Source organism: Ovis canadensis, chromosome 1, assembly GCF_042477335.2.
Source record: "Ovis canadensis isolate MfBH-ARS-UI-01 breed Bighorn chromosome 1, ARS-UI_OviCan_v2, whole genome shotgun sequence".
Lineage (NCBI taxonomy): Eukaryota > Metazoa > Chordata > Mammalia > Artiodactyla > Bovidae > Ovis > Ovis canadensis.
In genome coordinates, this window is record NC_091245.1 from 220,304,508 (window position 1) to 220,327,338 (window position 22,831).

Genomic DNA, 22,831 nt, shown 5'->3' on the forward strand with positions numbered 1-22,831 from the left:
CAAACACGACTGAAGCGACTTAGCACACACACACACTTCAAAATTAGGGAAACCATTTGAAATGATTGCTGTTCGGCTGTTTTTAACCTTTAAAACTGGCAGTTTCATATGGTTCATGCTAGATAGAACATTTTTTTAGGATTAGTGCTTTTAGCTGTTTGTGTTGAATCCTTCTTGTGAAAGTTATACTTTGTTGTTTAATTCACTTAAATTTAGTATATAAAGAACTGAAGTTTAAAAGATCCCTTAATTGATAATTTTAATTTAAACAGAAATGGTTTTTGAGGAATTGTATAACTTTTGATGCAATTTTGAGATATTCACAGGTTCTTTGAAACAACTGTCATAATTTACTAAGTTGGATTGGGTAATCTCTAAGTGGATTGTATTACCTTTTTAAATTAATGGCATTGTTTCAGTATTAAAAATTAAACAGATGGTGATAATTAAATAGAGTATGTCTGTCTTTTTTTGATGTAAAGTTTTTTTTGCAAGCTATTTTGTTGTTGAATTTTGACATGTTTTGGCATTTATACTTAGAATAAATATTTCTTTACAAATACTTTTAAAATCAAGAGCAATCTAGGTTTGTACTACACACAGATCCTGTGTAGGTGAGTGAAATAGTATAGTATGTGGCATAGTTGTCCTTTGAGGGTAAAGAGGACTGATGTTTCTCACTGAAATTTAACTTGCATTCAAGAGCAGTGACAATGGTTGTCTATTTCAACTTCCATTTTAGGAATCTTGCCACAATAGTTTTGAGCTAGGAAAAGATTAATAGTTTACTTGGGGAAAAATTTGGTATGTGGAATTTATATTGCCAAAATATACATTTTCTTTTTTGAGCACTGATTTATTTTCTACTCATCAGAATCATGGACTGTTTGAGAAATGTTTATGGTTTTTTTTTTCCTTTTGAGTTCTCTATTATCAAAAACTTCTCCTTGTCATGTAAAACCTTTTGCGTAGGAGACAGTCCTAATCTGCATTGTCTTTCTGTCACAAATTTCAGTCTCTCTTGCCTGCTGTACATTGTGTGTGGGACATGTTCTTTTGTCTTAGGGTATTTTTTTGGTTTTTCTGTCTGTACAGCTGATTTTCACACCCGCTACCACTGTGGCTGCTGTACAGTCTGACATTCCTGTTGTCTCGTCGTCATCGTCATCTTCCTGTCAGTCTGCAGCTACTCAGGTGAGCTTGTCTAGCTTCATAAGTTGGTACTCTAAGGTCTGGGTCTTCAGATTAAAGATTAACGTACATCTGTGTTTAAGTTACTGATGGTTTCAGTGCTTTTGGTCGTACATTTCAGATTAACATTTGATATAGTGAGAACTTCAATAACATTTTTTGGTTCTGTAGACAATATAATGCCATGAAACATGGATATTTAGGTTATTTGACATTAGTGAAGTTAATGTGGTTTTGCAATGACGTTTTATGTTCAGATCTATTGTAAAGCAGATCTGCTGCTTTTATGTGAGATGTATCCTTCAGTTTCCTTTGCAAGCAGTTAAGTAATAACTAAGTCAGGATGGCTCTTTAATTTAAAAATGATAAATTTAAATTAAAAAAATAGAGTTGGATAAATCTTAAATTTAAAAAATTGAGTAGGATATTACTCAATTTTTTGTTTATATTTGTTTGGTTCAGTGGAAAACTAATTTTCACCTTACACCATTCACAAAAATAAAACAGAACTAGAATGTAGACCTGAAGACAAAATACGAAACTATTAAACCTCTAGAAGACATAGGAGATAGTTTTATAGCTCTAGGGTGGGCAAAGCTTTCTCAGATAGGACACAAAAAGAATTAGCCAGAAAAGAAAATAATGATAAATTGGATTTTATCAAAATTTAAAAACTGTTCTTCAAAAGACATTGCTACAAAAATGAAGAAGCAACCACAGACCGAGGGAAATGTTCACACTATATATATATATATATATATATATATATGACAAAGGACTGACATTGAGAATATATAAAATAGGTGTAAAACTCAGTGAGATCTTGAACAGTTTAGTTAAAAATGGGCAAAAGATTTAACACTTCACAAAAGAGGATAAGCAGAAGGCCAATAAGCACATGAAAAAAATGCTCAACATAATTAATCTTTCTAGAAATGTAAACCAAAACCACAGTGAGTATCACTATCGACTCACTAGAAAGGCTGAAATGAAGGAGACTGAAAATACCACGTTTGGCAAGAATGTGGAGCAGCCATACTATCACATGTAAAGTTAAACATATGCTTAACATGTGACCCAGCAATTCCACTTCTAGATGTTTACCCTGAGAGATTTGAAAACATATATCCACATAAAGATTTTAAATGAGTGTTCATAGCAGCTCTGTTGAGAATAGCCCCAAATTGGAAGTAGCCAGTCTGCTTTAACTGGTGAATGGATAAGCATATTGTGAATATTGCTCAGAAATAAAAAGGAACAGGCTACTGATGCATCTCATTTACATAATTAGTAAAAGAAGCCAGATATCAGAGAGTGCATGCTTTGTGACTTCATTTATATGAATTCCAGAACAGGCAGAACTAATCTGTAGTGAAAAAAAAATGGATTTGTGATACCTAGAGCAGAAGGTGGAGGAGATGGACTGGGAGGGGGCATGAATGAAGGGAATGTTCTATATTTTAATTGGGGTGGTGGTAACATGATGTATACGTCAAAACTTAATGCACTGGTTCATTCATTTTATTGTATGTAAGTCACACCTCAGGTTAATAAAAATGAATGAAATTGAGTACATTTTAAATTAAAGCTGTTGAATAGACTTTTATATTGTATGATACCATTTTGTATTGTATTTTTCCATTAATATTTTGGATTGCATATGGCAGAAGTTAATATATCCTAAGGTCATCTTTGGCTTTGTAATTTTAATTTAATAATCTCAGTCATCTGGTAAAAGGTACAAAATGAGATAGTAATATTCTTTGGTATTTTTCATGGAATCTTTCTTTTAATCATAAAGGTCTGTTTTTGTTTATCAGCATATAAAGGTGGTGATCAGTTAAATTCTGGTTTCTCCTAATGTGTTATGTGACCCTCTATAGTTCCTTAACTTATTTGTATACGTCACTTTCCACGTTTACAAAATGAGACCTTTGTTAACATTAAGATGTTTGGGGCTCTAAACTTTAAATGTCTCTTTGTGGAGTGAATTTATTGAAGTAATTATCTTCCCGTTTTTGTCTTTTTGTAAAACCTAATAGAGCTAGACCATTGTCAGCTTCCAGAATTATAAAGTGGCATGGAACTTGGAGTTAGGTTGCCATTGAACTTAAGTGCAAGAAGTCCTGTATGGGCTTAAGTCCAACTTCCACTGCAGTCATTCATTAGGTGTATGACTTTAGACAAGTTACCAAACGTCTCTAGTGGTTATACATGGTTATACATACTTGTAGGGTTAAGTTGAAGAGTAATATATATTTAGTGCCCCAAATCTTATAGGGACTCATTAGTACCATCTCTGCGAAGGGAAGAATAGGAAGGCATGGGCTTGTAAGCTGACTTGCGGCAAGTCACTTTGTCACTTGCCAGTTGATTCGTTTTGGACAGGTCATAGCATGGTGTTTGTAAGTTTGGACTCTGGAGCCAGATTCTCTGAATTCAAACACATGTTCTACCACCTTCTCATTTCTATCTTTAAACTCTCACTTCAGTTTCAACAATATAAAGTAAAATAAATATTTATGAAATAATTATAATGCCTCATAGGGTTGTAATGAGAATTAAATAGGTTAATAAAATGAAAAACGGAAGTTTCTGTTAACCTAGTTAGCATTCACTAAATGTTAGCTGTTATTACTTATGCTTAGCTTCAATTTCTTCACTTTAAACTGGAAGTAATAGCTCAGAGTTGTTACAAGGAATAAATAGACACGGCATAGTGCCTGGCACATAAAATATCACATGCTACTAATTACTGTTTTTGTTATACACTGTCTAAAGATGAGTCACAAATTTGGTTCTTAGCTTTTACATAGCTAATAGTGAAGAGAGAAACACAACCATTTAAATGATTTGCAGTTTCCAAGGTAAAATAAACCAGTTATTAGGAACATACAATTAACAAACTCCCTGTAGAGCACAGTCTGTTTTGTGGGTTCTCATGGAGAAAACATCTTGCATTGTCTTTAGTAGCATCTTTAATGTGAACATAGTCGAAGTAATTTATAGAATTAGCTCTTTGGGTCCAGATATGATATTTATAGGTATGTGGCTCTCTAGTAATCTGACTTTTGAGTATTCCAGTGGTAACTTTCCTCAAGTTTAGGGCTGTTCATTTGAAGAATTTGTGTTCCACTTTGTTAATTTTTAAACATATGTTTGCAGTTTTTAAAATATTTTGATTCAAATTGAGAAATGCCAAATTTGAAGTTTTAATATTCTTTAACTTACAAAAGTCAGTGTAAGTTAATTTTTCCTTAGTAATAAAATTCATAGCACACTGTAAAAAATAAGAAATTGGGACTATCTTACCCTTATTTACTATTTTAAATGCTCCATCTTGTATCCTTACGTTGAAAAAAAAATTCTGACTTTCAGAAAGTTATCATAATACTAAAATATGTTATGGAATAGTAAGAAATCTTACCAAGGATATCAGGGGAATATTATAAGAATTGAGGAGAAAACAGTCTTTTAGATTTAGATGCTAGAAACAGTTCTGCTGCCAGCACTCTTAATTTCCGTATCTGCAAAGAAGAGATGCTGCGATAATCCACACATAGTTAGGTCCAAATTAAAACAAGTGATTATTTGGGTAGTCCACTATAAAAATATGAGGTGTGAAATTAGCAAGAATATTTTGTGTGAAACCTAGACTCTTTTAAGTCAGAAAGTTTCTACAAAGTGATCATAGGAGAAGTTCAGATGAAATTAAAGTTGGACATTAGATGCCTTAATATTCTTTATCTTAGAAAGGGTGGGTTCTTTTTAAAAGTGAAGTTCTGTCAAGGATATCTGAACATGTGGTTTTTCTATTAACAGCTCAATTGGCTCTGTATATATTTCAGGAGTATAGTTTACATGTTTGAAATTTATTGTAAATATTTAAGCTAAGATGACCATAGATAGTAAAGCCATATTCTGAAGTTTATTCATTTATATAAATAAAATACAATACATATATACACACACACATTTTCTTTCAGAACTCCAGAAAACAAAGGGAAAATTAGAAGAAAAGAGTATATTAAATGTACTGCTGCAGGTTAAAGGTTCATTGTGTCAGATCTTCATTTGCTTTGAATATTCTTTTAATTTGAAAAGTTTTGTTTTTCAGGCTATAATTCAGCCTTTGAATATCATCATTAGGTGGTCCACTTTATGTATTATCTATGGCACATGTTAAATTTTATGATTTTTTCCCTTGCTTCCTGAGAGATTTTAATATTCCTCTGCTAGACATTTGTTGAGATTTTTTTTGGTTAAACATGAACAGATTTTAGTGTTAGCTTAAACTATAAATAGAACAAGATGCTTAACAAAATTCATGTCATACATATTTCAGAATCACATATTGGAAAATGCCTCAGACTTGTGTAGTTTCTGTTACGTCTGCAGCCAGAACTGTGGGGATTAAAAAAATGAATGTCAGAGGTGAGAGCCTGCCACTCAGAGCCTCAGTATGTCACAGACACAGACATTATTAATTCTAAAATAAGCTAGACCCTTGTCAGTGGTACAGGCCAGTATGATCCAAATTCTATGGGAAATGTATAGACAGGAAGATAAATGATTTCTAACCAGAGACACGGAGAGGTTTCTTTGGGAGAATGAGTAGAAATTTAACTGGTCTTGAGCAGTGTGTTGGACTTCGGGAGACCGTGTTGAGGCAAGGGGAATTTGAACGAGGGCTCTAAATGAAGACAGTGTAAGGTGTGTTTGAAGAAGGATTAGCAGAACAGTTTGGCTAGAAAATGAGGATTGTGAACTGAAATAGTGGAAAAAGGGGCTCAAAGCGATTTAGGCCCAGACAGTGGAGGACTTTGAGTGGCAAGCTGAGAAATCTAGATTTTAGCATATTTTATTTTTGCATTAAATTTCAGTAATACAGCAGTGATTTAGTGTGTTTACATTGCTGTGAAATATTTGACAAAAATCAGAGAAGATGCTCCATATGGTCTCACTTAGAAAATTCTTTCAGTAACTTAGAACTGACTAAAATTTCAGCTGCGCTGAAGTAAACATTTATTCAGCGTCTGCTGTTGGCTGAACACTGCATTGGCACTTGGAAAGAGAAGGTATAGAGCATCAGTTAGTGGTACTGGTGTAGGGACCAAACACACATGAAACTGAAGAACATTCATAGAGCAGCCGTATATTTGTCACCCTAAAATCTCTTTTACTTCAGTTTCCCTTCCTAGCATTAATGTATTTGGTGCGTTCATTCCAGAGAGGCAAAAAGTTAGACGTCCAGAAGAGGCATTTTCTGTCTCACTGTTTTAAAATGTCGTAAACCTCAGATGAGAGCAGTTGGGATCATCTCTGCCACCATCCCGACTGGCAGTGTGTGTAGAAGCCCTGGCGTCTACAGGAGTCAGGCCTCTGTGGGGCTCCACCTGCAGTGTGGGAGGCTTGGGATCGATCCTGGTTTGGGAAGATCCCCAGGAGGAGGGCGTGGCAACCCACTTCAGTATTCTTGCCTGAAGAATCCAAAGGACAGAGGAGCCTGGTGGGCTATAGTTGAGGGGGTCGCCAAAAGTGGGACACAACTATCTGAGCGCAGCACAGATAGGAGTCATCACAGTAAAGCATTTCAATGCCATGCACAGTCTCTTCAGTTAGTGAGATCTAGTTCTCAAAGGCAAATGAGTGTTTCATAACCATCCCAACAAAATCTCTTAACTCTTTAAAGTTAGTTGATGGAAATGCTTTTAGTAATTGTCACAGTGGGTTTGATTTCATGAATTTGTTTTCTTAGAGGGTTGGTGTTCCCTTATGATCTTGTATCTATTATTTTATATATATATAGTAAAAAAGTTTCTAGGTCTATAGAGATAATAGATAGTCTCTGTAGACCTAGTAACTTTTTTGTTATCTCTTTTCTGATCTTTATTAAGATAGCAATATTGTATTCACACTCCCCTAATTGTGTGTAGTAATTTCTCACAAGTTTATGAGGGGTTTGTAGGCTTGAAATGTTTCTCAGTGCTGACGTGGAGAACTCAAGAGTGAAGTTGAAGGAACTGCTCACTCTTCCCTCTGCGTCCTGGGCTTTCCCACCTCTGCAGCTTGGCTCAAGTTTTCCCCTTTGCCTGGAATGCTCCTCCTGTTTCTCCTTCCCTTTGACTGTCTCTGACCTGGTAACTTTAAAATGCAGCGTGTTACAGGGTAATTTCCTCCTATTCATAGTTCTTTTGCAATATGTATATATATTCTATTTTTATTTAGTTCTTAATGATTCTTTTCCTTCATGTCTTTTAAAAAAATCGCCACATAATCTTTAAGGTATGATTAATTAGAATAACAACTCCCGTTTCCTTCAGGGTTAATTAGTTGTTTCATGTATTTGGAACTTTATGTATAAAAAAGCACAATATAAATATGTTGTCATTGTTATAATGGTAGTGATTACCACATCAATTAATACCATCTGTTTCATCCTTGTTTTTTGTTGTGTGGTTCTTAGGTTCAGAATTTAACATTACGCAGCCAGAAGCTGGGTGTATTATCTAGCTCACAAAATGGTCCGCCAAAAAGTACTAGTCAAACTCAGTCATTGACAATTTGTCATAACAAAACAACAGTGACCAGTTCTAAAATCAGCCAACGAGATCCTTCTCCAGAAAGTAATAAGAAAGGAGAAAGTCCAAGTCTGGAATCCCGAAGCACAGCTGTCACCCGGACATCAAGTATTCACCAGTTAATAGCACCAGGTGGGAAAAACTTTTGTTGAAAATAGTTGCATTATTCATTTTCTTCACAGGAGGAGCAAAACAAAAGATATCCGTTACTTGAACAAGAATACTTTTAAAACATTATAAAGTGTGAATTTTGTAAGTTAACAAAAGAATGTTTCAATAGTATAGCTTGAAAAAAGAAGAGCCCAACAGTTGAAGCATTGTAATAGATTTTTTTGGTCAGTTGACGTTTGATTAACATCTTCATTGTGTGCTAGTCTCCTGTTATATAGATAAAACCTGTTAGCTTTAAAAAAAAATTTGCCTGTGGTTTATCTAATATGCTTTACTTGTCCAAAATTAAAAGCTTTTTTAAAAAGCAAGTATATATTTTTCTTTAAAGTTGTGACTAGTGGGAGGAATTTATCACTTTCCAAAAATAAGGATTATGCATAATTATTTTCCTCACCATATTGCTCTTTTTCCATCTTTGATTTCATCTTTGAGAGGAAGATGTCAGGGAACCAACCAAGTTGTTTTCATTCTTGTCAGCCTTTGAAACCCATGTCTGTGCCCTTTGCCATCTACAGATAATCTTCCTTCATGGTTCTTACGCTGAAAGGGTCAGGGCTGTGCAGAGTGAGTTTCCTTATCATGTCTTCTGTTCATCTCAGAATTTCTCAGTTTTGAGCTTTCTTCAATTCTAGTAGGATAAGGAATTATCTGCTTTCTGCTTTAAAGTTAGCACTATTTCCTTGTGTCATTGATTGCATTTTTTTTAAACTGGTTCCTGACCTTCTTTCATAGTTAGAGCAGCTTGTGTCTGCCTCATGCTTGATCCTTTCTTTTACTTCTTAAGCCTACTTAGATCTCTCCTATTCTTAATATATCTGGTGATAGTGGTAGTGAAGTCACTCAGTCGTGTCTGACTCTTTGCAACCCTGTGAACTATAGCCTACCAGGTTCTTTCATCCGTGGGATTTTCCAGGCAAGAGTACTGGAGTGGGATAGCTACATATGTTTTTATACCAGTTTAATTTGTTTATTGAAAATGTGTCTGTGTGTCATGCACTGAGCTAGGCACTTCATATATGTTACCAAAAAAAAAAAAATCTTCCTATGATCCAACCTCATCAGGTAAGTTTCTTCTTTCTATCCTTTTATAATTATGCATTACTTTTTATAATATATATATTTTACTAAAGTATAGTTAGCTTACAATGTTTTAGGTGCAGAGCAAGGTGATTCAGTTATACACATATATTATTTTTGAAATTATTTTCTATCATAGGTTATTACAAGATATTATCTATAGTTCCCTTGACCATACAGTAAACCTTTGTTGCTTGTTGCATATCTATTTTTTAATTAGAAATCTAGCATTCTGTTCATACTAAGTCAAACAAGTGGAATCAAAATGTCATAATTTTTTTACTTAGACAAAAATTCATAAATTTTGTAAAATATATTATACATATTTATACATAGACAAAAGCTTTTCTACTACACTTGATAAAGGCTTGAGAGACAATGTAAAAAAGAGATGGAGAAATTGGAGAACATAAACTGAATGAAATGGGAGCATTGAATATGAAATAGAAGAAAGTGAAACTGACCAGATAAAAAGAAAAGATCAGCATAGAGTCCAGTTATTTTTAAACATGATTGCTCATTGGAGATATATCTGGAGCTCTGGAGAAAAAAAGCAATACTTGAGCATTTGTATTTTTCAAAAAATTTCAAGATAATTCTGATAATGCATCTGCATTTTAAAAAGTGATTACAAGGTTTTCTATTAGATCCTAGTTTTGGTGATACAGAGTTCTATTTTTCTGTTGACCAATCATGATACAATGATATTAAATGAATAACAGTTACGTAATCACAATAGTAAAAGATATTCATCAGCTTTCAGGATCAATAGCCAGACAAAAAATAAAAGATAATGACAGTTGAAGCTATAATAGGAACATGATTAGCTTAACAGTATAAAATAATTACATACAATTTGGGGGGTCAAGCAGAGTGATGTGGTAAGTGGCAGTGCATACATGTACGTGTTTTCATCCACTCAGCCAGTCTGTGTCTTTTGGTTGGTACGTTTAATCCATTTGCATTTAGGGTAATTATCAATATGTATGATCCTGTTTTCTTTATTGTCTTGGGTTTCTTTTCCTTGTTTTTTGTTTCCTACCTAGAGAAGTTAGTTCCTTTAGCATTTGTTGTAAAGCTGCTTTTGGTGGTGCTGAATTCTCTTAACTTTTGTCTGTCTGGAAAGCTTTTGATTTCTCCATAAAGTCTGAAGGTGAGTCTTACTGGGTAGAATATTCTTGGTTTTAGGTTCTTACCATTCATCACTTGAAATAATCATGCCATTCCCTTTTGGCTTGTGGAGTTTCTGTTAAGAAATCAGCTGATAGCGTGATGGGAGTTCCCTTGTATGTTATTTGTTGTTTTCCCTTGTTGCTTTTAATATTTTATCTCTGTTTAATTTTTGTCAGTTTGATTACTGTGTGTACTGGGGTGTTTCTCCTTGGGTTTACCCTTACTGGGACTCTGTGGTTCCTGGAATTGATTGACTATTTCCTTTCCAATGTTAGGGAAGTTTTCAGCTATTATCCCTTCAAACATTTTCTCTCTCTCTCCTTCTGGGACCCCTAAAATTCGAGTGTTGGTGCATTTAATGTTGTCGAAGAGGTCTCTTAGGGCATCTTCACTTCTTTTCATTCTTTTTTCTATATTTTGTTTTGCAGCAGTGATCTTCACCATTTCTGCTGTCCAGATCGTTTACCTGTTTTTCTGCCTCAGTTATTCTGCTGTAGGTTCTTTCTAGTGTAGTATTCATCCCTGTTCTTTAGCTCTTCCAGGTCTGTGGCAAACATTTCTTACATCTCCTCAATCTTTGCCTCCACTCTTTTCCTGAGATCCTGGATCATCTTCACTACCATTATTCTGAATTCTTTTTCTGGAAGGTTGCCTGTCTCCACTTCATTGAGTTGTTTCTCTGGGGTTTTATCTTGTTTCTTCATCTGAGACATAACTTTCTGCTTTTTCTTGCTGATTAACTTTCTGTCATATGGTTTTTGTTTTAGCTGCTATGAGACTACTACTTACTGCTGCTTCTGTCTGCCCTCTAATGGAAGAGGCTAAGAGGCTTGTGTAAGCTGCTTGATGGGAGGGACTGGCATGGGAAAAATTGGGTCTTACTCTGGTGGGCAGAGCCTTGCTCAATAAAGCTTTAATCCAATTATCTGCTGATGGGTGGGGTTGTTCTCCCTCCCTGGTAGTTGTTTGGCCTGAGGTGACCCAGCAGCCCTGGAGTGTGTGGGCTCTGTGGTAGGGTTAATGGCAAATTCCAAGAGGGTTTATGCCAGTGAGTACTTTGCAGTGCCTCTGCCTGTGGTGAGCCCCTGCTCACCCATGCCTCCACAGGAGACCCTTCAACACTAGCAGGTAGTTTTGATTTTGGTCTTCTGTGGGGTCAGTGCTCCTCTCCTCTGGGTCTTGGTGCATGCAGAATTTTGTTTGTGCCCTTCAAGACTGGAGTCTGTTTCCCTCAGTACTCTGGAAGTGCTCTAATCAAATCCCACTGGCCCTCAAGGCCAGATTCCCTGGGGATTCCCAGTTCCTTTGTTGGATCCTCAGGCTGGGAAACCTGACATGGGGTTCAGAATCTTCACAATAGTGTGAGAACGTCTTTGATATTTCTCTTCTTCAGTCTGTGGGTCACCCACCTGGCAGTTACAGGATTTGATTTGATTGCAATTGCACCCCTCCTACCATCTTGCTGCGGCTTCTTTTTCTTCGGACACGAGGTATATTTTTTTGACGTGTCCTTCTGTTGATGGTTGTTCAACAGCTAGTTGCTCTTTGATTTTGGTGCTCTCGCAGGAGGAGTTGAGCACACGTCCTTCTGTTCCATCATCTTGAACCGCCCTCTGTGCATTACTTCTTAAAGTTTCATTTTATTAATACACTGCTGAAGGTTGCTTTTCCTCCATCTAAACCTGCTTCTCTTTTCATATTTCCTCTGTGCTAATATTGTCAACTTTCTCTATATGACATGATCTCAAGATCTTGTTAAAATGTAAAAATAATCCATTGATAGTGTGGTTACCTGTGAAGTCTTCTTTATAAACATCTGGATGCCCAGTCCTGCTGTCTCTATGGCCTGGTAACAGGATTTTTGTTCTGTATTGTTTAGAGCATTCTTAGTCTCATACCTGCCCCTGGCCAGTGTTTTGTTTTTTGGTTATTTTTGGCCACACCGCATGGCTTGTGGAATTTCAGTTCCCTGACCAAGGGTTGAACCTTGGATGGTGCCTTCGGCAGTGAAAGCACAGAGTCCTATCCACTGGACTGCCTGGTAATTCCCTGGCCAGTGTTGATAGAAGGAGTTAGTGTGGAGAGGCAGTGACTCACTGTGCTTGGAATGACTGCTCAGGGGAAAATTTCTACTGATTTCTATAGTTTAAATGGAGGGTAGGTTAATTTCCTTCCAAAGAGAAAGGTACAAAGTCTGTCAGGGTTAGTTCAAGCAAAGAGATTCACTTTTTGATTTTCAGTCCCTTCGAACCCCCTAATACCTGGTTCTAAGTTGGCAAGGCAGCAGTTACAATTTTTCTGCCCTTTTGGGTCTTCTCCTCTTGCTGGTGGGGTATTAGTCTGAAGCTAAAATTTTTTTTTTAGGTTCTTGATTTGGTAATTTGTCCTTTTCTTCAGTTGGAAAAATGTTCGCTCTTATAGGTCACTTTCAAATATTAAAAAATCTACTTGTGTTCTAACATAATGTACAGCCCAATATTTATTATAATAGATGTGTTTATTATTTCCTTACATACATTTCTAGGGTGCTAAAATCATTTACTTTTCTTTACCATTTCTTGAGAGTGGAATTCCTGCTTGATATTTATTAATCCTTTTCTTAATATATAAAATATAGGCAAATTTTAACCAAATATCTGGAAATTATCATGAGCTGTATTGGAACTCAAGTTTTTTAGTAGCAGTTTTTAGAGCTTTTATGAAATTAATCTAGTTTTAAAAATATGCTTGTTTGCAGATATTAATGAAGTATGTAGAAGGACTTAATGAAAGCCTAATTAGTCTGCTTAGATTGCCATTAAACAATACCGTAGACTAGGTAGCTTAAACAACAGAAATTGATCTTCTCACAGATCTGGAGGATGGAAAGCTCAGGATCAAAAGCTGGCGGCCTTTGGTCTTTGGTGAGTGCTTTCTCCCAGGCGTGCAGGTGGCTGCCATCTTGATGTCCTCACGTGGTCTTCCTTCTGAGTGTGAGAAGAGGATAGCAGGTTTTCCTGTTGGGTCAGGGTCTTGCCCGTTGACCTCATTTAACTGTATATTACTTCCTTAGAGGCCCCATTACCAAATACAGTCACATAAAGAGGAATTGAACATATGAATTTTGTGGGACACAAACATTTGGACCATAGTTGGAACCCAGACTCAGCTAGGACTGTGGCTTCTTTTATACCCAGTGCTGCCCCTTAATAGCTAGGTGATTGCAGGCAAGTCACTTGACTAGTGAAAGTTTCTTCACCTGAAATATATTGGATTCGTAGAATACCTGTCTTACCTCATGGGGTTGTAGTAACTATGGAATGAAATGATATATTTAATAATTTACAATAATACAGTTATTTGTGATAATAAAAGGTTCTACTTTGTATGTAGACTACCTGACAATACTAAAGTGTTTGTTGAAATAAGAAAAATTAACAAATGTCATATTCTCCTGAGCACTGAGACTTTTCTTATACAGAAGTATTGTTTAAGGTATCCTCACAGTTATTCTATAGTATATGTGCTTGTCAGTTGGACTTAGGACTAATATAAAATATATAGACACATTCTGATGTCTGATCAAAGAAAAGTTTAATTTAGGTGAAAAGATAACTATTACTCCAGTGAATTACCAGCTCTAGAAAACAAAGTTTGCTTACTTGCTAGAGCACAGAGAGACTTTTTATTCCTGTGTATAGTCTCCATTGTATTTCAAGAATATGGTAAATCTTAATTATAACTTAAAAAATTGAAGTAAAGTGGGCCTTTGCTATTATGCTCACCTCTAAACCTCTATTTCCTTAGCTGTAAAAGGGCAATAATAATAACTATTCCACAGGCATTTTGTAAGTACAAAAGAAAATTATGTGAAAGCATCTTAAGCCCCTCTGTGGAAAGGTACTCTACAGAAAGCCAAGATGTGTTTACCAACACATTTATAAGGTGGTGATGTAAAATTTTCAGTCTTAGTTTGAAATGCTAGTCTAGTTACATGAAGAAATGCTAGTCTAGTTATATGAAGATTATTATCTAATTTCCATTTTGGTTTCAACAATGCTTGGGTATTTGTTAAACCTTCTAAATGCTTCTTTCTTGAGATGTTAATCAGATGTTAATTTCTTTAAAGAATCTCCAGAATTTTAAATAATAACCAAATGCAAAAAGATTGAAATAAGTTGTTAGAATTTTTGATAATGTTTTTGTCACAAATGTAGTTCAGTGTAAAAATAAAAGGCGTTACAGTCTGAAATTAAGAAAAAATTTTGTCTTAGGTTTGTTTTAAATGTGGTAATTGATACATGATATTAATATTAAGCAGTCTTTCCAGTTTATCTTCCAGTGAACCTAGTTTCCATTATTTAGATAGGACTTTATCAGCATCTCCCTCTATGTAAACATATGCACCAGTATACAGAAGAGGCATAATGATGTGGAAACCACTTATTACTTGATTTTGCTAATTCTTATATATATGTGTGTATATATATACTTTTTTTCCTGTTATGAGTGACTCCCTTGTGGAAAGGACTGATGTTATTACTTACAGATTACTGTAGGGTTCTGTGAGTGTGGGGAAGAAGAGAAGTAAACCAAGATCCTTTATCTAGACAGCATGACTGACGGTATCATTTTTTCTTCAAGCAAAACTAGTGCTCTCCTAGATTTGGAATGGCCTCTGAAATTTCGTTTCACCATGGTTAAATTTCATTTAATCGTGCTGTAGGAGTTACACACGTGTTTTGCTTAAATGAATTAACTTTTTATACAAAAATTTTTCTGGGTCAAATAGTACCAACTGTTTATCTTGGTTTAAATTTGGGAATTTATTTTGGAAGTTTTTTAAGTAATTGACTGTTAGCTGGAAGAATGTTTAGACATGGATTAAAAAGGATGCAGTCTTTATTTTATGATTTTAGAGTTATCATAGTATAATATAAAGATATTATACTTGTTCAGTTATGCTCTTCTTGCCAAAGAATGATTCAAGTGGATACACTTTGTTAAAAGTCATTGGAAGTATTTGATGACCTTTAAAATTTAATAAGAATAAATCATGTATAAATTCAGATTTATATCAGTTGTTTTAGGCAGTTTTCTTTTGGAACTTATCACAGTGTCGTTTATTTTATGAAATTATGTAGTTTTTCAAGGAAAAGTTGTCATTACATTTTCAAATCATTCGGAAGACTCGTTATAGATTTCTGATGTGAAAACTTTCCTCCTCTAGATTTATTTTAAAATTTATGTAATGTAAAAAGACTAATTGTTATTTTTTTCTCTTGTAGCGTCATATCCTCCAATTCAGCCTCATCCTCTAATAAAACATCAGCAGATTCCTCTTCATTCACCACCTCCCAAAGTTTCCCATCATCAGCTGATACTACAACAGCAGCAACAACAAATTCAGCCAATCACACTTCAAAGTCCAACTCAAGACCCAGCGCCCTCCCAGCACTGTATACCACTCCAAAACCACGGCCTGCCTCCAGCTCCCAGTAGTGCCCAGTCACAGCATTGTTCACCAATTCAAAGTCATCCCCCTCCTCTAGCAATGTCTCCTAGCCAGTCACAGTCAGCACAGCAGTCTGTAGTGGTGTCTCCTCCTCCACCTCATTCACCAAGTCAGTCTCCTACTATAATTATTCATCCACAAGCACTTATTCAGCCACACCCTCTTGTGTCATCAGCTCTCCAGCCAGGGTCAAACTTGCAGCAGTCCACTGCTAATCAAGTGCAGCCTACAGCACAGCTGAATCTTCCATCCCACCTTCCACTTCCAGCTTCCCCTGTTGTACACATTGGTCCAGTTCAGCAGTCCACCTTGGTGTCCCCAGGTCAGCAGATTGTGTCTCCAACATCACACCAGCAATATTCAGCCCTACAGTCCTCTCCAATCCCAATTGCAACCCCTCCACAGATGTCGACATCACCTCCAGCTCAGATTCCACCACTGCCCCTGCAGTCTATGCAATCTTTACAAGTGCAGCCTGAAATTCTGTCCCAGGGTCAGGTTTTGGTGCAGAATGCTTTGGTGTCTGAAGAGGAGCTTCCAGCTGCAGAAGCTTTGGTCCAGTTGCCATTTCAGACTCTTCCTCCTCCACAGACTGTTGCGGTAAACCTACAAGTACAACCACCAGCACCCGTTGATCCACCAGTGGTAAGCCCTTGGAAGCTCTTTGACTTTCTTGCTGAACTGAAAGTAAACAGTTTTCTCCCACGTTGTGTTTTATCATTAGATCTAAATGCCTATGAATTTAAAAAGCTTGAAATTTCCATCTGTCAGTGTCTGACGTACATGCTATATGGGCCAAAAAAAATGCCATTTGTTGTAGTATGGTTGCATGCTTGATACTTTGTGATGGTTATTAAAGTCCCTCGTTAATTTTATTACTATTTAAACAAATCCATCTGCTATCTTTACAGAGTTGATTTTTTTTCCCCAAGGGAATGCATTTGAACCAGTGTCATCTGCACAAAGTTTTTTCTCTTAAGGTGATTATCCTTCATAGATCCCTTTGTTGGCTTGTATGTTCTTAAACGTATGGTTTATCTAGCTAACCTTTTTGGTTGTATGCATTCTGCAGTTATAGGCCGTTATGGGGCTTTTGCATCAAGGTGGAGGTATGCTTGTATGATGTAATTTTTTGGTAAACTTATATTTTATAATTAAAATTTTGTAAAAAAAAGTTATTCTAGGAAAGAATCCAGCTTTGCAAAGAAACATTAACTGTAGTCCATCTTTTATAACTTTCTTTTGTAACCATTTTTTGTAACATCTTTTGAATTGTAACTTCTGATTTTTAAATTTCTACTAAGGGAAAACATATACTTGAAATATTTCTCATTTAAAAAGCTAAAAAGGATGAGTTGAATACTGAGAATAAAAAAATTCATTGAGAGGAGTAAAAGTTTTGAATAACTGAGACTATGGTGAAATTTATCAAAATAAACCTATAAAAATGGCACATATTGCCCAGAGAGGAAAATTATTCTGTAAAAACATTTGTCTTTTAAACATTCTGTAAAGGACTTTTATAAAATAATTTATAATAAAATTGAAATAAGGTCTCTAAATGTTAGAATGATCAAATTTATAACTGAGGAAAACAATATTCCCAAAGGAGATTTATATCAAACCTCACTGAAGAGATCTTAAAACTTAAATACAAAATAACATTAGCTCAGAAAGGAAAAGAGTTTCAAAGTTTGTTCCTTAATGGACAACATTTTGATTCTCAGGATACAAATTTATACATTCTTCATTCTTGTCATTTTGACTGATAAGCATGAAGAGGTTGAATTCCACTTTTATTCAGAACAGAACTTGGCAAAGGTAACAGTTGACATCTAGAAATAAGTTTGCATTTCAGTATTTTCTTTTAATGGATTTTGAAGAGTTTACAATGGATAATGTAAGATAAAAACAGTCTTTAAGGTGTACAGTACCTTCAGAGAAATCAGATTTAATTTGAATTTATGTTCTCAATTTCTAGTTCAGTGGATTGGCTTTTAATAAGTAAAAAATAAAGTTCCTCTCTGTGCCTTTTATTTTTCTAATTATTTTTGTTAGGGCAAATCTTGGACTGTTGGGGATAGAAATATCAAAAACAGAACACTTGCCTTAAATTAAAGCTAAAAATCTAAGATCTTGTTATTTTCTGCCCTCTATTAATTTTGTGTTTTTTCCTTAAAATTTATGTTACTTAATTTTTGGAATTTTTTTCATGAGAAGAGTAGTTTTCTTTGCTATCACTGGTGTGGTTATATTTGCTATATATGTTTCCATGTTACTTTTCTTTTACTTTTGAGTACCATAGCCTATTTATTACATTGCTGTATTTTTCTCTTATTACCTTTATCAAATCTATGTTTTTACCATCAGATTTCTTCATGAGTTATTCCTTCACAGTTTCCAGGTTTTTTCAAATGTTTAAAGGTAGAGAGATGTTTACTTCTAAAGAGAAATAATAGGTATCTACTTCTAAATAATAGATGTGAAACTTTCAAACATAAGTGTGAATTTTCAAAGTAAAATCAATATTTTTTTTAAAGATTTTTCATTGATATTTGGGTATGATAAATAGGATATGATGAGTGTAGATAATTTAGAACTAATAAATGTTTTACACAGTTTATTTAGGGAAGGGTGACAGATGAGGCTGATGTACTTTGAGGTAAGTTTGGCAGCCATTGTTAGTTATAGAATAGTTATGAACTAAAGAGAAATTGTAATGTACAGTTTCCAAATGATCTTGTGAGCAAAACCTTCACTTCTTTGCTTTATTCAATCTTTTAGTTATTGTACTTATGTTTTTTATGTTGATGGTGCCAGGTGTCTGACCGGTCTGTTTTTGCCTACTTCTTTTATTCTTTATTTTGCCTTTACGTGGGAGATTTAGAATAAAGTATGTATAGTTAGGCTTACTTGTAAAGAATGAAAAGTATTTTATAGGATTGTTTGATGGATTATTTCAGAATATGGATTATTTCAGAATATGCTATTTGTATTTGCCTCTTTTAATCCTTTAAAACTCTTTTCCTGTTTTTTTAAAAATCAGAATTCTATGCATGATCTCCATGATCTTTGATTCCTTAAAAGCTATTGTAGTAGCTGTTTGAAAAACTTGTGACAGCATTAATATTAAAAAGTTTTCAGCACTTAAGGAAAAGATGCCCTTTGTAAGAAGAGTAATTATCTAATAAAGGAATGCTGCATAGATAAACTGAACTAGTGTAGTTGATAAAACTGTTACTTGTGTAACTACCTATGCATCAACATCCCCACCACTCTTCCAAATTAAGGTAATGACCACTGCAGCAGATGCCCCTCACTAGAAGTTTTTTTTTGTTTTTACTTTAACCCCCAGGACTTTATTTTTGGATGACTTTCCTTATATTGGACATTATCATCATTTAAGAAAATTTATCATGAACAGATAATAGCAGCTATCATTCTTGCACTGTACAATAACCAACGACTGCTTTCACTACCGAGGATCCAAACACGAGGCAAGGACTCTCTCCTGGTGAAACAGGTTTTCAGATGCAGGGTTGAGAGCAAATAACTTTTAAAAAATGTTGCCTACTTAGTAGCTGATTCAGATCACAACTCTGAATATTATATTTATATAAAATTAGCAGTAACAATAGGAATTTAAAAATTTTAAAACAAAAGGGAAATTTTTTTCGTAATAGAGTTGAAAAATTAGGAGTTTTTTTGTTTTTGGTTTTTAAATTCTATTGCTGTTGTTAGATATGCCTTTGTAGGTAAAACTTCATAGTCCTTTTTCTCACACATGGTTTATGCTGATTTCAGAAATCTTGATCATTTTTAATTTCAAATCATCAAACTTTTTCAATAGTTTGATTAAAAATTTTTTGTGAATGTTACTGAAACTTTTTTGACATTAGAAATATTAATCACTTTAGGTAAGTTATCTTAACTCACTTTTATAAGCATAAGTAATAAGCTTTGTACAGAAAAGAAGGGGGGTAAATTGCTTTGTGGCTTTGCTTTTAGTAACCTGTCTTTCAAAAACAATGGTTCAGTAAAAATGAGGACAAATTAAAATACTTGTGTCAGTCTGTTACAAGTGGACATTGAAAATTCATCCTTAATTTTAATAAAAATCAATAGTAGGTTCCATATTTTTTAGTTATAAAGTTCCTTCTCAGAGTGCTTTTGAGTCTGTTTTCCTCAAGTATTATCTTTACCATTGGATAACAAGGCAGAAATGTAAAAACTTGCTTCTGTAAGTATGGAACAATATTAAAGAAATACAAGTAATAGGTCAAATGGCTTAGGATGGGGTGTGTGTGTGTGAGTGAGATTCCAGGGACAGATATTTTTTGTTTACTTGATAATTAGCTTATAAAAATTCATTAGATTCTTGAGTCAATTAGAAGATTAAAAATGTAATCACATGCAATTTTGTAGGTTCTTAGGCATTACTTTTCAAAATTTGCTCTTTAATTTACAGAAATACAGTAAAGAAGAGCTTGGGATATAGTCATTTAGGCAGTACATTTCTTTATATAATATGTGTCGTTCTGGAGATTCACCTAACATGCTTTGAAAAATATTAGTATCTGTTTTGATTTATGACAATTGAAAGTTAATAGAAATTTTATTAAACTCTCCAAATAGTTATTTGAGTGTATAAATTCAAAACATTTTCAAAAGTTAACAAAATTTAAAGTAATTCCTGATTCAACTATCACCTTTTGGGAAAACCTTAGTGATTTATAACTTAGGTACTGATCCACAACTTGCTTCCAGTGAAAAATATCATCAGGTATTATGAATCGTCAAGTATTATGAAAAACTTCATTTGAATGATTTTAAAGCTTCTCTTTCAATAGATCAAATAGTCTTTTTGTCTTTTACATTTTGAAACACTTAGAATTTATTTTGTTAATTAAATTGGGAACACCTTATTAAATGTCTCACAGACATTTTTAGGCAGTGTGGTTTGTCGTCGTAGGTTTATCAAGTAGAAGATGTCTGTGAAGAAGAAATGCCAGAAGAGTCAGAAGACTGTGTCCGGATGGATAGGACGCCGCCGCCACCCACGCTGTCTCCAGCAGCTATAACTGTGGGGAGGGGAGAAGATTTGACTTCTGAACATCCCTTGTTAGGTGAGGAGGTGCCTAAATTTGGGGGAAATTTCTGTTAGACAAATGTTAGTAATGGAAAAAGTTCATTTTTTTTCCACCAGAGATGATCTTAAACTAATTTATTATATAATAAATTGCAGCAAAACATAGATTAGAATTCAAGAGCTTTTTTTGATGAAAAACAATTAGAGCAATTGAGGAACTGCCCAAATCAAAAACACGTTTCAGTCTTTGAAGTTGTAGTAGTTTGTACAGATGTGTTTCATATGCTCTTTCAGATTTATTTGTCAAGCTATTTCTAGCATAAAAATTAGAACAAGGCAGTTTATTAGAAAATTTCAATTACACTGTCCAAAAATCACAAAGCATTTGAAGTTATGTCTGACATTCCTCATAATTGCTTGTGATTCAGATTGAGTAAATGCTTTTAAAAGTGTTGCTTTCTGGATAGTACTTAAATTAAGCCACTCTGATTCTTACTAGAGACATGGATTAAAACATTCCTAACACCTTCAAATTCTTATTCACTACTTTAGAACTACTTATGAGTTCAAGTTAATCCTCTCTATTCTCTGCACATTATCAAAGTGACTGTGAATCCTAGGTACTTCACTAAAACATTATGATGTATAGCCCAGTATCTAAGTCCTAAAAAAGATATATTCTGGGTTAGGAGTTCGTTTTTTTTTTAAATTTTGAATATTTTATTTAGATCAGGGTGGCAAATGATAGGTCATGCTTCAGATCTTTCTGCTACATGTTTTGGTATGGCCCACAAGCCAAGGATAGTTCTAAAATTTTTAAACGTTCAGAAAAAAAAAAATCAAAGAGTTAATTCATGTCATGTGAAGATTATGTTAAATTCAAATTTCATTGTCCATAAGTGAAATTCTGTGCAACGTAGCCACATTCATTTGTTCAGATGTTATCTATGGCTCCCTTTATACTACTACAGCAAAGGGGTCATTGCAGAGAACATATGTCTTTTATAAAAATGTTTACTGACCCCTCACCCAGATAATGCTAATCTTGATTCAGGCTTTGTTGTAAGTATTCTGTCCTGTTGAATATCTCATCACCTTCATGATCATGTTTAGTTGAGAGGAACCAATGTTATCAGGCACAGAAACAAACTATAATGGGGTACTCACTTAGCCTCTCCTCCTTCAGCGTGCCACATCTCTAACCCTTCTCTTCTTTCTAGCTTTTATTTCTTACTGCCAGTGTGAATCTCCAGAAAGCAAGGAGCTAGAAAACCAATTTAACTCCAACTTTTTCTCCTTCCTGAAAAACAAAAAACATTTAGTCAATAAAATTATGAAAAATATTTAAGACAAATTCAGTATCATTGCCTTTGCTTATTCAAAATAATACCTCAAAAGACAGATCTAAGGAAACTTACCTATAGTACTAAATCTTTGTAGTTTTTGTATACTGAAAATGGATTCATGTTGCTGCAGATATCTTGGGAGTTTTTATTTAAAGGCAGAAATATATATCACTGGATACTAACCCTGCATTGTGACTGTGATTCAGTTGCCTAATAAGCATTACTGATGGTACTCAAGAAAATTTAAATACTTTGGAAGTATTGAATCTCAACAATATCTTCACAATATTTCCTTAGAAATATAATCTGAGATCCTGCCAGACATATTCCTCTGGCTAAATTGCCTCAGTAAACTATAAATTTTTGAATCTTCCTTTAATTTTCTTCATGCTTAACTACTTTTCTGTAGTATATGAGAGGGAAAAGCAAGTACAGATTGCTCATCAAATCATATAATAAACTAACCTATAAAAATAGAGGGACTTGTTTCCATCAGGATTGAGTCTTCATAAGTCTTTAAGAATTCTTAAAGCATCCATAAAGGACTTCCCTGGTGGTACAGTGGACAAGAATCCACCTGCCAGTGTAGGAGACACAGGTTCCATCCCTAATCCAGGAAGATTCCACGTACGGTGGAGCAGCTGAGCCTGTGCACCACAGCTGCTGAGGCTGGACTCTAGAGACTGTGGGCCACAACTAAAGAAGCCTC

At 34.6% G+C, this 22,831-nt stretch overlaps 2 protein-coding genes across 26 annotated transcripts in view; one reads left to right on the forward strand and one right to left on the reverse strand.

Annotated features, from left to right (window-relative positions):
• The window catches only part of PHC3 (polyhomeotic homolog 3), a 72,731-nt gene that overhangs the window by 25,584 nt on the left and 24,316 nt on the right, over positions 1-22,831 (forward strand). For 11 of the 23 annotated variants that reach the window (XR_011250648.1, XR_011250585.1, XR_011250637.1 and 8 more), the window contains 4 exons: positions 1,096-1,194; positions 7,658-7,904; positions 15,461-16,332; positions 20,660-20,813. Coding sequence is in view for 14 of the 23 variants with exons in the window: in XM_069560420.1 (XP_069416521.1) it covers positions 1,096-1,194; positions 7,658-7,904; positions 15,461-16,332; positions 20,660-20,813 (1,372 nt within the window). In the remaining 9 variants the exon portion in view is untranslated. Of the gene's footprint in view, positions 1-1,095; positions 1,195-7,657; positions 7,905-15,460; positions 16,333-16,619; positions 16,668-20,659; positions 20,814-22,831 lie in introns of all 23 variants that reach the window. The other 12 variants (XR_011250647.1, XR_011250643.1, XR_011250570.1 and 9 more) reach the window with 3 other exon arrangements.
• The window catches only part of GPR160 (G protein-coupled receptor 160), a 95,677-nt gene continuing 92,603 nt past the window's right edge, over positions 19,758-22,831 (reverse strand). For 2 of the 3 annotated variants that reach the window (XR_011250658.1, XR_011250654.1), the window contains 2 exons: positions 21,944-22,076; positions 19,761-20,825 (listed from right to left, as the gene is read on the reverse strand). The gene's annotated coding sequence lies outside the window, so the exon portion shown is untranslated. Of the gene's footprint in view, positions 20,826-21,943; positions 22,077-22,831 lie in introns of all 3 variants that reach the window. The other variant, XR_011250659.1, reaches the window with a different exon arrangement.